This window comes from Mustela putorius, unplaced genomic scaffold (genome assembly GCF_011764305.1).
Source record: "Mustela putorius furo isolate JIRA1106 unplaced genomic scaffold, ASM1176430v1.1 tig00000129_pilon_pilon_pilon, whole genome shotgun sequence".
NCBI classification, from domain to species: Eukaryota; Metazoa; Chordata; class Mammalia; order Carnivora; family Mustelidae; genus Mustela; species Mustela putorius.
Window position 1 is genome coordinate 26,577,894 of NW_025421290.1, and position 16,565 is coordinate 26,594,458.

Genomic DNA, 16,565 nt, shown 5'->3' on the forward strand with positions numbered 1-16,565 from the left:
CAACCAACTAAGCCACCCAGGCATGCCTATTTTTAATTTTTCGAGGAACCTCCATATTGTTTTCCATAGTGGCTGCACCAGTTTGCAATGGAAAGAGAGTCCCCTTTTCTCTACATTCTTGCTATGTTCTTGTCTCTTTGATTCCACCAACCATTTTGATAGGTGTAAAGTGATATATGTAGATTTGATTTGCATTTCCCTGAATACTATGTAGCATCCTTTCATGTATCTATTGGCCATCTGTTTATCTTCTTTGGAAAAATGTTCAGGTCCTCTATCCATTTTTTAAATAGATTTTTTTTTTTTTTGGTGTGAAGTTGTATAAGTTGTTTATACATTTTGGATATGGACCCCTTATAAGATGTATTATTCACAAATATCTTCTCCGATTCAGTAGGCTGCTTTTTTGTTTTGTTGGAGAAATCTGAATATTTAATAAAATCATGCAATACGTTGTGAGGGAATATAAGTGAGAACAAGAAGCCAGTCATTTATTTTTTTGTAGAGTATCAAAAGGTTCCCACTGTTTCTGGCAACTGTAGCCAAGTAAACCTGGCAGCTTATTTATGCAAAGTGTACCTAATATGGACTACTATTGGTTAACTAAGGAAAGGTCAACAAAAAAAGTTAGAATGCTTTGCTAGCCTTCACAGATTTTTTCTCTCACAATGTCAATGATGAAAATGTGCTTTCCTGGGTGCCTCCGTCAGTTAAACATCACCCTTCATTCAGCTCAGGTCATGATCCCAGGGTCCTGGGACCAAGTACTGCATCTGGCTTCCTGCTCAGCTGGGAACCTGCTTCTCCCTCTTTTCACCCTGCTGCTTCTGGTGCTGGTGCATGCCCTCTATTTTTCTGTCAAATAAACAGGTAAAATCAAGAAAGAAAGAAGAGGAGAGAGAAAGACAGACCAAAAAAAAAAAAAAGGAAAGGAGAGGAGAAAAGAAAAGAAGAGAAAAGAAAATGTGCTTTCTTGTCACTATTTTCTAACATTCTATTGTGAGATCAGTGGCTGTTCCCATACAGAGTCAAGGCAGCAAAAGTTGGGAAGGAGGGATAAAAAGGAGCCCCAGGGAACTTCTGGGAGTAATGAATATGTTCATTAATCTGATTATCATGTGTATTTGTCAAGACTTAGCAAACTGTACACTTTAAATTTGCAGTTTAATATGCCAGTAATAATGTACCAATTATATCTCAACAAAGCCACTGGAAATTCATATACTATTTCCTCAGTATACAAAACAGAAAAAAAATAATCTAATGAAAAATTAATGCATTCATGATACACTTCCACAGAATTCAGATTTCTCAATTTTATTTGAAATCTATACTGGGGGGAAAAGTGTTTTGGAGATTTATGTAAGTTCAGTCTTCTAAAACGTGAATGAAATTGTCAACTATACTCAAAAACATTTTTTAAATAAAAAATAACATGAATGAAAGACTGCTGTGAATCATAATCACCTTCCCACTGAAGTGCTCCATTTTAAGCAAACAACAAATGAGAAGTTATCACTATTAAGAGTTGTATCACCTTTGCATCCCACCCGATACTGTGAAAAGATATCCAAGTGTTCATTAAATACTTAGTGCTTCCATAACCTTAAAAGTTTTTAGGACTCTTTCTTATGCAAAGAGAAAGATTAGAAAATCATCCTTTTCAAAAGGACAATGATGTATGTATATACAATTAGGTAGCTAATTGTAAACCTAAATTCATAAGGTATGCTTTTATTTCAAACACAGTAATTGTAACCCGTTTTTCTACTTAATCAACACTTAAAAAAAAGGGGGGGGGTCGCGCCTGGGTGGCTCAGTGGGTTAAAGCCTCTGCTTTTGGCTCAGGTCATGATCCCAGGGTTCTGGGATTGAGCCCCGCATCGGGCTCTCTGTTCAGCAGGGAGCCTGCTTTCCTTCCTCTCTCTCTGCCTGCCTCTCTGCCTACTTGTGATCTGTCAAGTAAATTTAAAAAAAAAAAAAAAAAAAAAAAGAATCACTTTCTGCTAGGCTTTTGGGACATCACAAATACTAAGTCTTGGCCCTCAAGAAATGTCCAGTCAAGAAGCAGACACAAGTTGAAAAGTCATGCTCATGTGTCAATCACTGGAACAGATTTCATGGAGTTCTGGAGCAGCACCAAGGGAGTGACTCCTATGCCTTTATCAGCATCAAGGACACAGAAGACCTGAGTTCTTTGGTATTAATTCTGCTACTGACCAGCTCTACTACTCCTGGCTCCATTTTTTTTTTTTTTTAAATAAAAGATCTTATTTTGACAGAGACAGAGAGAGCGCGCGCATGCGTTCGCACACACACAAGGAGGGGCGTCAGCAGAGGGAGAGGGAGAAGCAGTTTCCCACTGAGCAGGGAGCCCGCTAGGATCCATCACAGAAGCTAGGATCCATCACAGAACGTTGGAATTATGACCTGAGCTGAAGGCAGACATTTAACTGACTGAGCCACCCAGGCGTCCCTCCACCTGTTCAGTTGTAAAGGGAGTAACACTACCTGCCATTCTCACTTAGCACTGTGTTCAGTTACAAGTGGAATTATATGAAAATATCCTAAAAATCATATACTTTTTAAAAACTATTTATATTTTTGCTATAATTTCATTTCATATTAAACAACATTAAGCTTATAAACCAATTTTCAATCGACTCATAATTCTTGGTTTGAGATTTTTGATAAACGATAGGAATCATCAGTAAGACTGAACTTAGACTCAATTAACAAGTGTTTGTTTCATGTGTTAGAACTAAAAAGTTTACACTAGATGTTTTCTGTAGATTTCTTTTTGAACCAAAAAAGTTTCTGACACATAGCTGGTATCCATTAAGTGCTGAACAAATAAAAGAATAAATCAATTCTGATTCAGCTTCAGCTTTACTTCTGAGCCTCAATTCTCTTACCTGTAAAAGACTTTAGAAGAATCTTGACAACAAAAAATTTATAAAAAGTGCCCAGCATGCGGTAAATAAGTAATTCTCAAACTGTTGGGTCTCAGGTTCACTTTCTGCTCTGATGACCATGGCAGGTCAGTCAGTTAAGCTTCCAGCTCTTAATTTCGGCTCAGGTCATGATCTCAAGGTCCTTAGATTGAGCCCTTTATTTGGCTCCATAATGAATGCTTGGGATTCTCTCTCTCCTGCTTCTGCTCCTTCCCCAGCTCACACATACAAGCTCGCTCATTCTCTCTCTCAAAATAAGTACATAATATCTTAAAAAATACTGATGATCCCAAAGAGCGTTCATGTAAACTATCTACTGATAATTACCATGCTAGAAAAACTGAGAATGTTAAAGTCTTATTTAAAATAACATACGTAGGGGCGCCTGGGTGGCTCAGTGGGTTAAAGCCTCTGCCTTTGGCTCAAGTCATGATCTCAGGGTCCTGGGATAGAGTCCTGCATCGGGCTCTTTGCTTAGCAGGGAGCCTGTTCCCCCACCCCTCACCCCGGCCTGCCTCTCTGCCTACTTGTGATCTGTCAAATATATAAATAAAATCCTTTAAAAAAATAAAATAAAAAATAACATACCTCTCACATGTTAATAAACCCATGTATAATGACGTTTTTATAAAAAATAACTAAAATTTCCAAAAAATTAAAGTAAAACTAGTTATATTTTTGTAACTTTCTTAATATGTGGTTTTTAAAGACAGCTAAATTCAATTTCCACTTCTACATTTAATCTGTTATGATATGCTGCTCTAACTGAAGAATATGACAAAAATCTAGCCTCAAAAATACACAGTTGGAAAAGGAAGTATAGCTGACCCGTGAACATGGGGGTTCGAACTGACTGGGTCCAATTATACCTGGAATTTTCTCTTCCTTACGACTTGTGCTATCTTCTTTTTTCTAGCTTACTTTCTGTAAAAATACAGCATAGAACATATATAACATAAAAAATATGTGTAAATGGACTATTTACAATACCAGTAAGACTTCTCTGATTATCAGTAGGCTATTAGTAGGCAATGTGGAGGGCAGTCAAAAGTTATACTCATATTTTCAGTTGTGCCAGGGAGAAGAGTGTCCAGCAGCCATAACCCCTAAGTTGTTCAAGGGTCAACTGTATTTTAAAAGCATTTTCAGATAATGTGGACATCCTTCTGGGATACTACATCAAAACTTAACAAGTGGTAGTTTCTTAAAGGTCAGCAGCAATATGGAAATTAAAACTCTATCGGGGCCCCTGGGTGGCTCAGTGGGTTAAGCATCTGCCTTTGGCTCAGGTCATGATCCCAGGGTCCTGGGACCAAGTCCCGCATTGGGCTCCCTCTGTCTGCCTCTCCCCCTTATTGTATTCTTTCTCTATTTCAAAGAAATAAAGAAAATCAATTTTTTTTAAAAAGCTTCCTTTAAAAAAAGAAAAACTCTACCAATCACCTTTTTGTACCTTCTTACGTGAAAATTCATCCTCTACTTTTAATCTTTCTCCCTTGTATAATTTTGTAACAAAGTGCATTGATCATTTGAAAAAATACTGGTTCAGGGAGCTATACAAATCCCTAGCATGCTGATACAATTCATTACAAGATACAAAAGAATCATTTGTTAATGTCATCATCAGAAATTCTTTTTAAGTACTCTGAAGCTTTCAAGTTCATGAAGGCAGACACAAACTTTTCAAAATTCTAATTTTATTTGAAAGCTCAACTCTTGTCGTTTGTAACCAAGTGTACCAGTTCTTTTCCTCTGTTCACTTAAAAGAAAATGTCTGCCAAATATACAAGTGTATGTCTAGCTAGCTTGTCAGTGTTAGGAGATAAAAATGATGTTCCAAGAAAAAGGTGTTTAATTCAATCACACAAATCCTTCCCCTTTAGAATAACCAACCCGTTTTAATATACAGAAGTACTTCATGAGTAACTCCTATTTTCTCACATCACACATTTAAAAGATGTAGTCAAGGACCAAGATTTTAAAAAATATTTTTACTGCTTTACTAATTATATGAAGTGAAACTGGCTTTTTAAAATAATTCCCAGGGGAGGAGGTGATAGAGTTCAGCGTGAGATCGCCATTCACACTAAGGTACCATCAGTTTAACTCACCACTGCTTTTGCATAATCCAAATCTCAGCACAGTGAAAACAGCAAACACCCTTTCCATATTAAAAAAAAAAAACAAACAAAACAGTTTTGACTTCAGAGACCCTTGGCATCTCTCAACACCTTGAGAACCACTGCAGTAAATTTTTACAGGAGGCACCAGCTTTGGAGCCAAACAGACCCAAATCTCAATCCATAAAGCACTGCTCAAGTGAGCACTCCAAGTCTCAGCTTCCTTGCTTGTACAAGTTGGGGTATTACCGCTCACCACCTTCCAGTGTTCTCCTGGATATCATCAGGACCTAACTAACACATAGACAGTGGTTAAGCACGGTGCCTGACCCAAAGTAAACACTCAAATTAGAAATCATAAAAGCATCAAGAGAAAACACATTAGGAGGGCGCCTGGGTGGCTCGGTGGGTTAAGCCGCTGCCTTCCGCTCAGGTCATGATCTCAGGGTCCTGGGATCGAGTCCCGCATCGGGCTCTCTGCTCAGCAGGGAGCCTGCTTCCCTTCCTCTCTCTCTGCCTACTTGTGATCTCGCTCTGTCAAATAAATAAATAAAATCTTAAAAAAAAAAAAAAGAGAGAGAACACATTACTGTGCGTGGTAAGAGAAAAAAGAAACGTGAAAAAAAACCTCACTGAACTGTGACAGAGGCACATGCCGGGTAATACTCATATACAAAATAAGTTCTGAAACAAGAACATCAAGAGAAAAGGAAAAACAGTAGGAATCAGATAAACATTACGGAAAACAGGACAGAGCCTCAACAATCTTAAAAGCACCATATTAAAAGGCGGGGGTGGGGGGCAAGGTTGCTCACAGAGCTTTCAAGAAAAGACCGTAAGGAAAAGAACCGCAGAGAATCCGATCTGAAAGGAAAACCGCGTCTCTCCAAAGTACGAAGGGGGAAAAAAAATGCATTCACTAAAATTCATTTAGCAGCAAAGTCTAAATTCTATTACGCTGACGACAACAACAAAACTTACCAACGTAAGCTCCTAATTCTTGTAATTTCCCCTTAATGGCACTCTGAGGGAAGAGAAAGAAACGTGCGTTGTGAGGAAGGCGGAAAACCACCCGGCTCCGTAACGCCGAGGGAACTTGGCAGCTGCGCGCACCTCCCGCCCCCTCGTCGCCCAGGTGGGGGCGGGGAGGCGCCCGGGTCCCCTCCCCCGCCCCCGTCCCCAGTCCCCGCGGCGTCCCTCCGGCCGCCGCCGAGCGCGCCTCTCGCCCGGCGCTCCACGCCTCCTTCCGCTGCCGGCGGCTTACACCAGCCGCGGCCCCGCTCTTCCGCCGCGCTCTCGGAGGCCCGTCTGCCCGAGGCGCCCCCGGCCGAGGAGGAGCCGTTCGCCCACCGCGCGGCTCGCAGTAGAGCCCCCGCCGGCGACTAGGCCGCGGCGTCCAGGCCGGGCCCACAGTCCCCGTTACTCCTGACAACCGTGCGCCCGCCCGCCCGCTGAGGCCCGGCTTCCCGCCCCCGCCCGACGCGGGCCTCACCCGGATCTTGCGGCTGATCTCGGTGCCGATTTCCATGGCTCCCCGACGGGCGGCGGGCTCAGCACTGCGCGGCGCTTCGCTTACCCAGAGCCCCGCGCCCGCCCCCAGTCCGCAGTTTCGCCGCCGCAGCCGCCAGCCGCCAGCGCAGCTCCGGGCCGCGCGATCTGCGTGACCCGCCCCCACCGACCCGGCGCGCCAGAGCGAGCGGAGCCGAGCGCGCCTGCGCCTGGGCCTGCGCCTGCGCGCACCTGGGCCCACGGAAACTGTCTCGGGCGGCCTCTGCTGGCGGCAAGGAGAGCAGCGGCGGAAGGATTCCCAGCGTTTCTCACCGCGGCTCCCCGCACCTGAGCAGCTCTCCCTTTTCCTCGCCCCCACTTACTCATTTTAAGCTCTGTGGAAAATAAAGAAGTAAACCTAGCGTGAAGATCCCTGGCTTTGCTATGGTATCTGAGTTAGAATCCGGCTTTCACTTGCTTTTAGTGTGTTAATGGTCTACATTTAAATCTTTAAATCTTAAACATTTAAATCTTAAATCTTAGTCCTTAGTTTTCTTACCTGTAAGATAGACAGTCTCCTAGCGGTTGCACTATACTTACACTTGGAGGGAACCGACTATCCAGCTCAAGAGAACCTATTATTCAGTCCTCTTTTTTTCTTTTTGAAAAGATTTTACTTATTTGAGTGTGTGAGAGAGAGAGAGAGAGCGCGCACGCGAGAGCCGAGGGGAGGGCAGAAAGAGAGGGAGAGAGAGAATCTCAAGCCAACTCCACTGAGCAGGGAGCTGGCGTCGAGCTTCATTCCAGCACCGGAGATGAAACCCAGAGCTGAATGCCCAACCGAGTCACCAGAGCACCCCCGTCACAGCCCTTTCTAATGATTCCACAAGTACTGCTTCCCTTCAGTCTGGTTCTTCCTTCCCACCCCCCACCCTCTCCAACCCTTCAAACCCCCTCCCACTCCCCAAGTTCTACAGTCACTCTCCTGCTCCTTCCTTTCTGACACCCCTCCTTTAGCAATGCTCATTATTCTCGGGATTTCAGCTGTCATCTCTGTGCTGAGAACAACCAAATCTTCTGTCAGACCTGACTTTTCCCCTAAACCCCACTCCCAAATTCCAGATGACTCCAGGCATTTGTATTTCCCCCAAATTCAGCACATCAAAACTTATTTCTTCATTATCTCCTGTCCCCCACTCATATTAGTTTATATTCCTGACATCCCCGTTTCTATCAATAACAGCTTAATTCTCCCTGTCTGTGATCACAAAATCTCGGAATAACCAGAGAGATCTCCCTTCTCCCCCATATCCACTGAATCTGCAAATGGTCCCTATAAGCTATCCATTGCTTAATGGATAAACTAAACTAAACTTAGCAGCTTAAAACACACGAATTTATCATCTCATGGTTTCAATGAGTCAGGAATGTGAGCACAGCCTGAGTCCTCAAGTCCGGCTCTCACAAGGCTGCTGTTGAGGTGTCAGTCTCATTTGGAGGCTTGACAGAGGAAAACTCCACTTTTAAGCTCATTGGTGTTGTTAGCAGAATTCTCTTGCAACTTTACCAGGGAGGGACCCAGGTTTTCCTGTTTGTCTTCAGGCTACTCTCAGGCCATAGAGGTTGCCCACAGTTCCTTTTCTTGTGCTTCAACATCGCTACTTACTTAAGTCCTCCAAGACAGTCTCTCAGCTCAGGGAAGGAGGGCCCAGTTCCTCTTCTTCTTAGGGCTTTCACTCTATTTTGTACCTTAGGGCCACCCAGGGCCTGCCTCCCCCCAAGTCAAGTGATTCAGGGGCTAATTGCATGTGCAACCCCACCCCCCTTTTCTTTTTAGGATATTCATTAACTAAAAGCAAGTCACAGGTGCTGCCCACTCTCAGGGGGAGGGGATTATAGAGGCTGTGAACAGCAGGGGCAGGAATCATGTGGCCACCTAGGCTCTGTCAGTCACATGGCCCTTTATCACATAATCATTTTTTTTTCTTCTGAATTCCTATAGCATCTATGTAGGAGCTACTAGTATGACACTTAATATACCCTCTGTAATATTAATTGTGTGTATGCCCTCTCTAACAAAATGACAAACTCTTGTAGTTCTGCATTTCTCCAAAATTTCTTTAGGATGCTAGCTAGGCACATAGGAAACACTTATGAAAGATTTGTAGGATAAAATAAATGACCTAAATTAACAAAAACATTCCTCATGGATTAATCCAACCATCATGCCCTCATCCAACATTGATGAGAAGCAGTGGAGCAAAGTGACTGAGTACAAGAACACCGGAGCCAGCCTGTCTAGGTTTGAATCCCAGCCCTGCTACTCCCTCCTAAACCTTAGGCAAGTTGCTTAGCCTCTCTGTGTCTCGTTTCCTCACCTGTGACATGCGTATGATAGCAGTTTCTCCTTCATAAGGTTATGAGAATGAAATAAATTAATATTTGCATTTTAAACTACTTGGCTCACAGCAGCACTGTTTGTTGATTAAAAATTAAATGCCTTCTAAGAGCCAGATACTGTGCTGGGAGCCAGAGCACAAAGATGAGCAAGACAGAATCCCTGTTTTCATGACACTCACGATCCAAAAGCTAGTACATTATTTCTATTTCTTTATCCAGCATTTCAGAACTAAGAATGAAGAAAACACAGGTTTTTGAATCCATTACTGATTACAAAATCCTTAGTCAATATTTAGATAATATTGAAAGAACATTTTACAGAGAATAGAAAATGTTTTCATTAAAAATGTATTTGGAACAGGGAAACTTTTATTAAAATGTATTCAAGGGCACTTGGGGGGCTCAGTCTGTTGAGTGGTTAAGTGTCTGCCTTCTTTTGGCTCAGGTCATGATCCCAGAGTCTGGGGATTGAGCCCTGAGAGCCCTCAGCAGGGAGCCTGCTTCTCCCTCTCCCTCTGTCTTCCCCACACCCCTTATGCGTGGGCGCCCTCTTTCTCTCTCTCTCAAATAAGGAAATCCTTAAAAAATGTAATCAAGAAAGGGTTGACTTTCAGAGCAATACATTTAAAACTATGGAAGAAGAGATTTGCAAGCTGCTTAAGAATGCAGACATTTATAATAAGAAAAGAAGTTGAAAAGAAATTCTTTTACTTAAAAAAAAAAAAGTTGCGGGGTGGGGGCGGGGAGCACCTGTTTGGCTCAGTCAGTAGAACATGTGATTCTTGATCTCTGGGTTATAAGTTCAAGCCCCACTTTGGACCTAAAGCTCACTTAAAAAAAAAAAAATAGAATTCACCCCCTCTGCCTCTTCCTCATGGTCTCTTTTCTGGCTTGTGTTCTCTCTCCCTATCTCTCTCAAATAAATAAAAGCTAAAACAAGCGGGGGGCGAGTGGTGGCTCCGCGGGCGAATCCTCTGCTTTCCGCTCAGGTTATGATCTCAGGATCCTCGGATCTAGCCCTGCATCAGGCTCTCTGCTCAGCAGGGAGCCTACCTCCCCTTCTCTCTCTGCCTGCCTCTCTGCCTACTTCTGATCTCTCTCTCTTTGTCAAATAAATAAATAAAATATTAAAAAAAAAATCCACACATTCGGATCTCAGGAGGAGTTACAGTGTCTGGATCACAGGGGGCAACCTGCTAAACCAATGGTGTTCAGTGGTCCAGCACTATTCAAGGTGCTTCTCTGGAAGATGCAGCTTCGTAAACCACATCATATCCAGAAGAAGATGATCATGATGATGACCAGAAAGAAACAATTAAAGGAACTAAGGGTATTTAGCTTGAAAAAGACTAAGCTGAACCAGGAGAATTCTTCTCTGGCATGGAAAGGCTCTCCAGTTCAGGAGGAATGACCTATTTTTCTAAAGGGGATAGAATGAAGACTAGAGGGACCCTGGGTGGCCCATTGGATTAAACATCTCCCTTTGGCTCAGGTCGTGATCCCAGGGTTCTGGGATGGAGTCCCTTGTCAGGCTCCCTGCTCAATGAAGAGCCTGGTTCTCCCTGCCCTCTGCCTTCCTCTGCTTGTGTGCACACACTCTCGCTCCTGCACTATCTCAAATAAATAAAATCTTAAAAAAATAAAAAAGAATTTAAAAAATGTGGACTAGATTTCAACAAACCACAATGCAGGCTAAGAGGGTTCTGGGTTGTCTTTTAAAGAGAGAAGATGACTAATAAGAGTATTAGTTTTGAAGTGAAAGGGGCCTGAGCCCAACTTCATGGAGCCTTGAGTCCTCTAACATTGGCCTCCTTGGATCTCCAGCCTCCTCTCAGGGCAGCAACCCAGCTGGACATTGCACATGCACATCCTTGCAAGCCTGTGTGTGTGTGTGTGTGTGTGTGTGTATGTGTGTGTGTGCACGTGCGCAAGGCAGAGCAGAGGCAGGGTTTGGGGGTGGGTTCCTTCAGCCTGAAATGCTTTTCTCTTCTTTTCCTTGAGTTCTTAGTGAGCTTTTTCATCTGTCCTTCCAGAGTCAGTTAGAAGCTGATCACAGTCATAAACCAGACACGACTATCTCCCTTAAAATATTAATATATTAAAATATTAATATATTTTAACTAATATATTAATATATTCCCCTACTGTAATACGTATGCATATATATATATACACATATATATGTACTATTAGAATGTGTGTGTGTGTGCGTGCGCACGCTCATGCGCCACACACTAAGTCTCCGAGGACAGAGCCATGCATCTCATTTGTCTTTTGCTCTTCCTATCCCTTCCCTCTGGGCTATCTCTATGTGGTGGGAGGAGGGGGTCAGTCATTCAGTTCAGGTTCTTGCATAAAATGATAATTTGCATAGGTAGACTACTCACCAAGCTATCAAAGGAGATTAATTTCTTTTTTAAGATTTTATTTTTTTAAGTAATCTGTACACCCAATGCAGGAGCTCAAACTCATAACCCCAAGATGGGGTCACATGCTCTACCAACTGAGCCAGTCAGGTGCACCCTGAATTTCCTAACTCCTAAGAAAATATTAGTCAGTGCACCACTAAGATCACAATTTCCTTTCCTTTTATTGATTATCTTATTTAGTTCAGGACTTTCTTTCTTAAATTTTATTTTTTAGGATTTTATTTTTAACTAATCTCTACACCCAGCTTGGAGCTCAAACTTATAACCCTGAGATCAAGAGTCTCATGCTCTACCAATGACTGAGACAGGCACCCCTTAAATTCTAATTTATTTATTTTATTAAAAATTATCTTTATGTGGATAAATATTTAAACTATGCCACTTTCTAGGTAACAAGAGGAGGTAAAGATACAGATATCTAATGGCTTATTTATCTACAGAGTATCTCTAAATAGATACAGAAGGTTTTGGTAAACCCTGGTTACTGGTAAGAGGAGAGCTGCCTGTCCAGCAGTGGGGGCAGGAAGGAGATTTTCTCTTATACCTTTTTATACCTTTTGGGGTTGAACCTTACAAATTCCTTCTCTTCATTCAGACATAAATCAATAATTTTAAGTCTGATGCTTTGAAGGGGCTGTTCATGAGGCTTATTATGGGGGGGTTAATGTCAAATTAACATGGTTGAGGGAAAATAGAGTTTAAGTCCTTGTTTAGCAAATGACACTGGAGCAATGTGAGTGAGGAAGTTCAAATTTGTTGTCTAATATCCCTTGGATTTTATGATCACTTTCTATTTTTAAAATTCTTTTATATTCTTCCCGATTCAATTAACACATTTTTATTTAGTGCCTACTCTCTGCCAGTAGTTGTCCTAGGAATTCTAGGAGATATAAAAGAAGCCTGCATGAAATAGTTTTTAAAGCTCTTGCCAAGTGTGGAGATCACTGTGGAATAGTGTGGCTAGGAAGCTGTCTTGAAAGCAGAGTCTTGAATTGACACTTGGAGAACAGAGACTCAGACAAATGAAGTGTGGGGGAGGGGAAGGAGCAGGGAGTGCTATGGGCCAGAGAAATAGCTTGACTGGGGCATTCAAGGGGAAGAGAGGAATTGAGGATGGCCAGAGAGGCTAGAGCAGCTTAGAAAGGCCCTAAAGGACTGGCAGAAAAGCTAGCCTTGGGGGTCCATTGGGAGTGATAGACCAAGACAGAGAGAGAGGTAAGCTTGGTATTTGCATGTAAAGGAGAGAGAACTGAGAAACCAGATGCAAGACCACCCTTGTTGCAATAATCCGGATGTAAAATGATGAAGGTTTGGATTAGAATTGTGGGAAGGGGGTAGGAGGCAGAGAGGAAAGAAACCTTGCAAAGGAGGAAATACCAGTCCTTGATGGTAGGCTGGAGATGAGAAAGGGAGAAGGGTCTCAAATCATTTCAATTTTTCTAGCCCAGGAGACCAGAACAGTGACTCTTTCCTTTCTTCACACGCAACTTGACCCCTCATGGTGTCCTGTTGAAATATCAATTACAAACAGAATTAATTTAATTTTTCTATCAGAAACACGTGTAGTCTTACTTGCTTTTAGCTCCATCACCTGCCTTGAATCTTGGCGGGCTTCGTTCTCCCAGAGCACTCATACCTGTGGGACGCATGTGTGGTGTGTAGGTGAGTGCATCTTCCGGTTGACCAGAAGTCCTCTGTGTGCAGGGCCCATGACCTAAGCAGAGTAAGTACTCAATCAGTGGCTGCTGTTGATGAAAATGAGAGAGTTAAATAAAAATCTAACACCAAAAAGCTTTCCAGAAACGGTATTTTTAAAAAATCATTTAAATTAAAATTTGCCAAATAAAAGCTTCCCTGCTCCAAACACTCAAACCACATCCCAGGGATCGAACAACCCTATTGCGATGCTGTTAGGGTCACACAGTTTCATTCCTCCCCCTAAGGGCTGCTGCAATTCAGTAATAATAATGCAGCTTAAAAATACAGTATCGTGGGGCGCCTGGGTGGCTCAGTTGGTTAAAGCCTCTACCTTTGGCTCAGGTCATGATCTCAGGGTCCTGGGATGGAGCCCCGCATCGGGCTCTCTTGGCTTGGCGGGGAACCTCCCCCCCCCCCACGTCTACTTGTGATCTCTCTCTCTGTGTCAAATAAATAAAATCTTTAAAAAAACAAATACAGTATCGTGTAATAATAAACACTGCTAATGGGGTCTAGAGTTAAATGAAACACTTCACATATATCTTACAGTTAATAGACAGTGATTATTACTATTTTCCCCTTTAGAAAAGAGGAAGCAGGCACAGAGAGGTTGGCGCGTTTACCCAGCTAGAAATTGTTGGCGCTGAGATTCGAACCTGGACAACTTGACCACGGAGTCTCCATCTCTAATAAGCTCTACTCTGTACTTCATATGCATACACTTATAGAGACCGAGAGATTATTTGAGGCAGATCAGCCTTTGGGGGGGAGAAGGGGACTTTCCCACCCAGCACTTAAGAGTGTTTTTCTTTTTTCGGGGTATATCTTCAGATGTAAGCATGGAAGTAAGAAATAGAATATGCGAATTGTTTTCAGAAAGGTACAAGAGTAAAGGAATAACTCCAGCAATAATAGCAGTTTACCGACCCTTTACCTGGAACCGAAATAATATCCCCCTCCCCTCCTTTTTATTAAGAGCCTTGCTTTATTTGGAAACTCTTAAAATAAGTGGTCATATGATTTAAAAAAGCAGCGGCGCGCCCCCTCCCCGGCGGCCGGGCGCAGCTGTCCGCACCTCCCCCGCGCCCCGCCGCCCGCATTCCAACTCTCTGAGGTCACGGGCCGCCGCCGCCTCCCCGGATCCGCCCGCCTGCCTGCCCGGCCCAGGGGGAGGGACGCACGGCCCCGGCCGCTCCGCTGCTCCGGCCGCGCGTCCCGTGCTTGTCTGTTCGTCGGTCCGTCCGTCTGTCCTCCTGCCGCTCCGGCCCCCGCCCGGTTCCTTTGTGCGGCGCTCCCGACCGGTCCCACCTCCAGGCCTCTCCCGTCACCACCGCCGCCGCCGCCGCCGGACTCTGCCCAGGGGAATGGTCTGCGGGCCGAGGTTTTGGAGACAGGAAGTGAGGCGCGCGAGCCCCATGAGCGCGTCGCGGCGCGGGCTGGCGTGCGGGCGCGGCTGTGGCTGCCGCGCGGCGGGACCCCGGGAGGCGGGCCGCTGAGCGGGGCGCGCGGCCCCGAGGATGCGGGAGCGGGAGCAGGTGAGGGCGTGGGGCCCCGGCCGGCGGGCGGGCGCTGGGGCCGAGCGGTGGGGTGTGTCCGCCTGCGGGGACCCCGGAGCGCGTCGGCCAGCCCTGGAGTCCCGGAGGATGGGTCCCGGCTTCCAGACCCGTGGCAGGAGCGTAACAAAGAGAAAAGTCTTCCTTTCCAGGTTCTCCGTCATCTAGTTGAGGTCCTTTCTAAAGGGGGTCTTGAACTTCTATTCTGAACTCCTTGGCTGATGGTTGCGGCTTAATTCTGGATCAGGGGTTTAACACTCTTAGGCATATTTGTGCCTCTCGGTATATTAAATGCGAAATTGGGCAGATAACTTTGGCGAGAAGGCAAGCAGGAAGGATTGTTTGGTGATGACTTGTTTTTGGAGTAAAGAGTGTTTACTCTGGAAAAAAAGAATTCTTGGGTCTACAAATTCCGACTTGTGATTTCTGCAAATCCTGAATAGATTGGCCGCTCTTGGCGTGCACGTCTTTTCTTTTTTGCTGAGAAAGCCTTATAATAATAGCGTATACTCGCACACACACTGAAAACACTCCGTGTGCTCTGACAACCGCTGTATGTCTAATGAGTTGCTGACATTTTTTTTTTTTAACTTTGGGATATGACAATAATTTTACTGATAGTAGTTGTCTGTCTTGTTTCTAGGGTATTTTATTCTTGAGTATCTACGCATATTGTCCGTGAGAAATATATTTGATACTATAGATCTATATATTACTCTAAAGATGTCATATACTCTGTGATTATTTTAAACTATCACTGGCAAGATTACAAGTGGGGGAGGATCTTGGCATTAAGGAGGGAAATGACAGGGTTCAGAGTTACAGTGTATTTGAGAAACTTTTGAAAGGGGATGTGAAAACATTAAAATGAATTAACAAGTGTCTCAGACTACCTTTTGAAAAGTGGAACAGAATTTAACATGAATCTCTTATTGCATAACTGAATGGTTTTGTAGAGAAAGTATTTGGTAGTTTTTTCCTTCAAAAGCGAATTATGAATTACCTGTTTAGTAGACAAGTTATAATTTCAGAACTTTCAAATTATTCCATATTATTTTATACCTGAAACAGACCCCCCTAAAAAGCAACTTCTATTTCTACTCCATTTGAACATTAGCAATTTTGGCATGATTTGATAGTGAAAACTACATAACAAAATTAAAAGGTATAAATCATTGATAATTTTTCTAAATTATTAAACAGTATTATATTAACACAGGTTTTATATAAATAAGCAAAAAGCAAGCTGTTCTAGTGCACAGATCTTGGGGGGAAAAATGCATCCTGATATCCACACCCACATTCACACCCCAACTTTTTCTATTACATTATAAAATCTACCTAAAGAGAAAATATTGGCTTTTCTTTATCTCTGATGCAGTAAAACATTTCAAATCTCAGAAACAACTGAAAGTTTTACTCTGCATTTGCTTAATCAGAGCTTAAGTTAATAATTAAGTTATATAGTATAATACTTACTGCCTTCAAGGCATCGGTCTATCTTTGTAATGAAGAGTCTACCATACCTGAACATTTAATACAATTACTCATCTTTCCTCTGTAGAAATGCAGTATCTTGTCTCTTCGTCACACTAATTTTGTTACCATAACTTGTATGTAAAATTGAAATCCACCACCTCATCTCATGGAAGGTATTTAATAGAATATGCGGTGTGGTATGTTATATACATATAATCTTTTAACATTTGTATTATACAAACCCTGATAGCTTATTAGACAATTTTCTAGTCAAAAGCTTATTAAAGTTCTCATTTCTTTTTCTTTTGTTTTTTAAGAAAGATTTTATTTATTTGACAGAGATCAGAAGTAGGCAGAGAGAGGGGGAAGCGGGCTTCCTGATGAGCAGAGCCTGGTATAGGGCTACATCCCAGGGTCATGCGATCATGACCTGAGCTGAAAAGG

The 16,565-nt window shown here is 43.1% G+C and overlaps 3 protein-coding genes across 11 annotated transcripts in view; 1 reads left to right on the forward strand and 2 right to left on the reverse strand.

Annotated features, from left to right (window-relative positions):
* ZC3H14 (zinc finger CCCH-type containing 14) overlaps positions 1-6,776 on the reverse strand; it is a 52,714-nt gene extending 45,938 nt beyond the window's left edge. For 5 of the 9 annotated variants that reach the window (XM_045071531.1, XM_045071529.1, XM_045071528.1 and 2 more), the window contains exons 1-2: positions 6,567-6,775; positions 6,056-6,098 (exon numbers count right to left, since the gene is read on the reverse strand). In XM_045071531.1, coding sequence (XP_044927466.1) covers positions 6,056-6,098; positions 6,567-6,602 — 79 coding nt within the window. In that variant the 5' untranslated portion in view covers positions 6,603-6,775. Of the gene's footprint in view, positions 1-3,782; positions 3,879-6,055; positions 6,099-6,566 lie in introns of all 9 variants that reach the window. The other 4 variants (XM_045071522.1, XM_045071518.1, XM_045071512.1 and 1 more) reach the window with 2 other exon arrangements.
* Positions 6,777-11,751: 4,975 nt separating this feature from the next.
* On the reverse strand, positions 11,752-16,193 carry LOC123390494 (translation initiation factor IF-2-like). Its single transcript, XM_045074583.1, has 4 exons — positions 16,169-16,193; positions 14,271-14,818; positions 13,028-13,105; positions 11,752-12,897 (listed from the first exon to the last, which is right to left on the reverse strand). The coding sequence occupies exons 1-4, from the start codon at positions 16,191-16,193 to the stop codon at positions 12,817-12,819; spliced, it is 732 nt and encodes a 243-aa protein (XP_044930518.1). The 3' UTR covers positions 11,752-12,816.
* The window catches only part of PTPN21 (protein tyrosine phosphatase non-receptor type 21), a 74,062-nt gene continuing 71,988 nt past the window's right edge, over positions 14,492-16,565 (forward strand). Inside the window, exon 1 of the mRNA XM_045071536.1 lies at positions 14,492-14,624. The gene's annotated coding sequence lies outside the window, so the exon portion shown is untranslated. The remainder of the gene's footprint in view (positions 14,625-16,565) is intronic.

What these genes read in the sequence shown, in the direction of transcription:
- LOC123390494 (XM_045074583.1), bottom strand. Translation starts at nt 16,193, where the DNA reads ATGAGTAATTGTATTAAATGTTCAG. An exon ending in TAATTGTATTAAATGTTCAG is followed by an intron (nt 14,819 to 16,168) that starts GTATGGTAGACT and finishes CCCTTTAGAAAG; the next exon opens with GACCTCAACTAGATGACGGA. An exon ending in ACCACACATGCGTCCCACAG is followed by an intron (nt 12,898 to 13,027) that starts GTATGAGTGCTC and finishes ATATTTCAACAG; the next exon opens with GACACCATGAGGGGTCAAGT.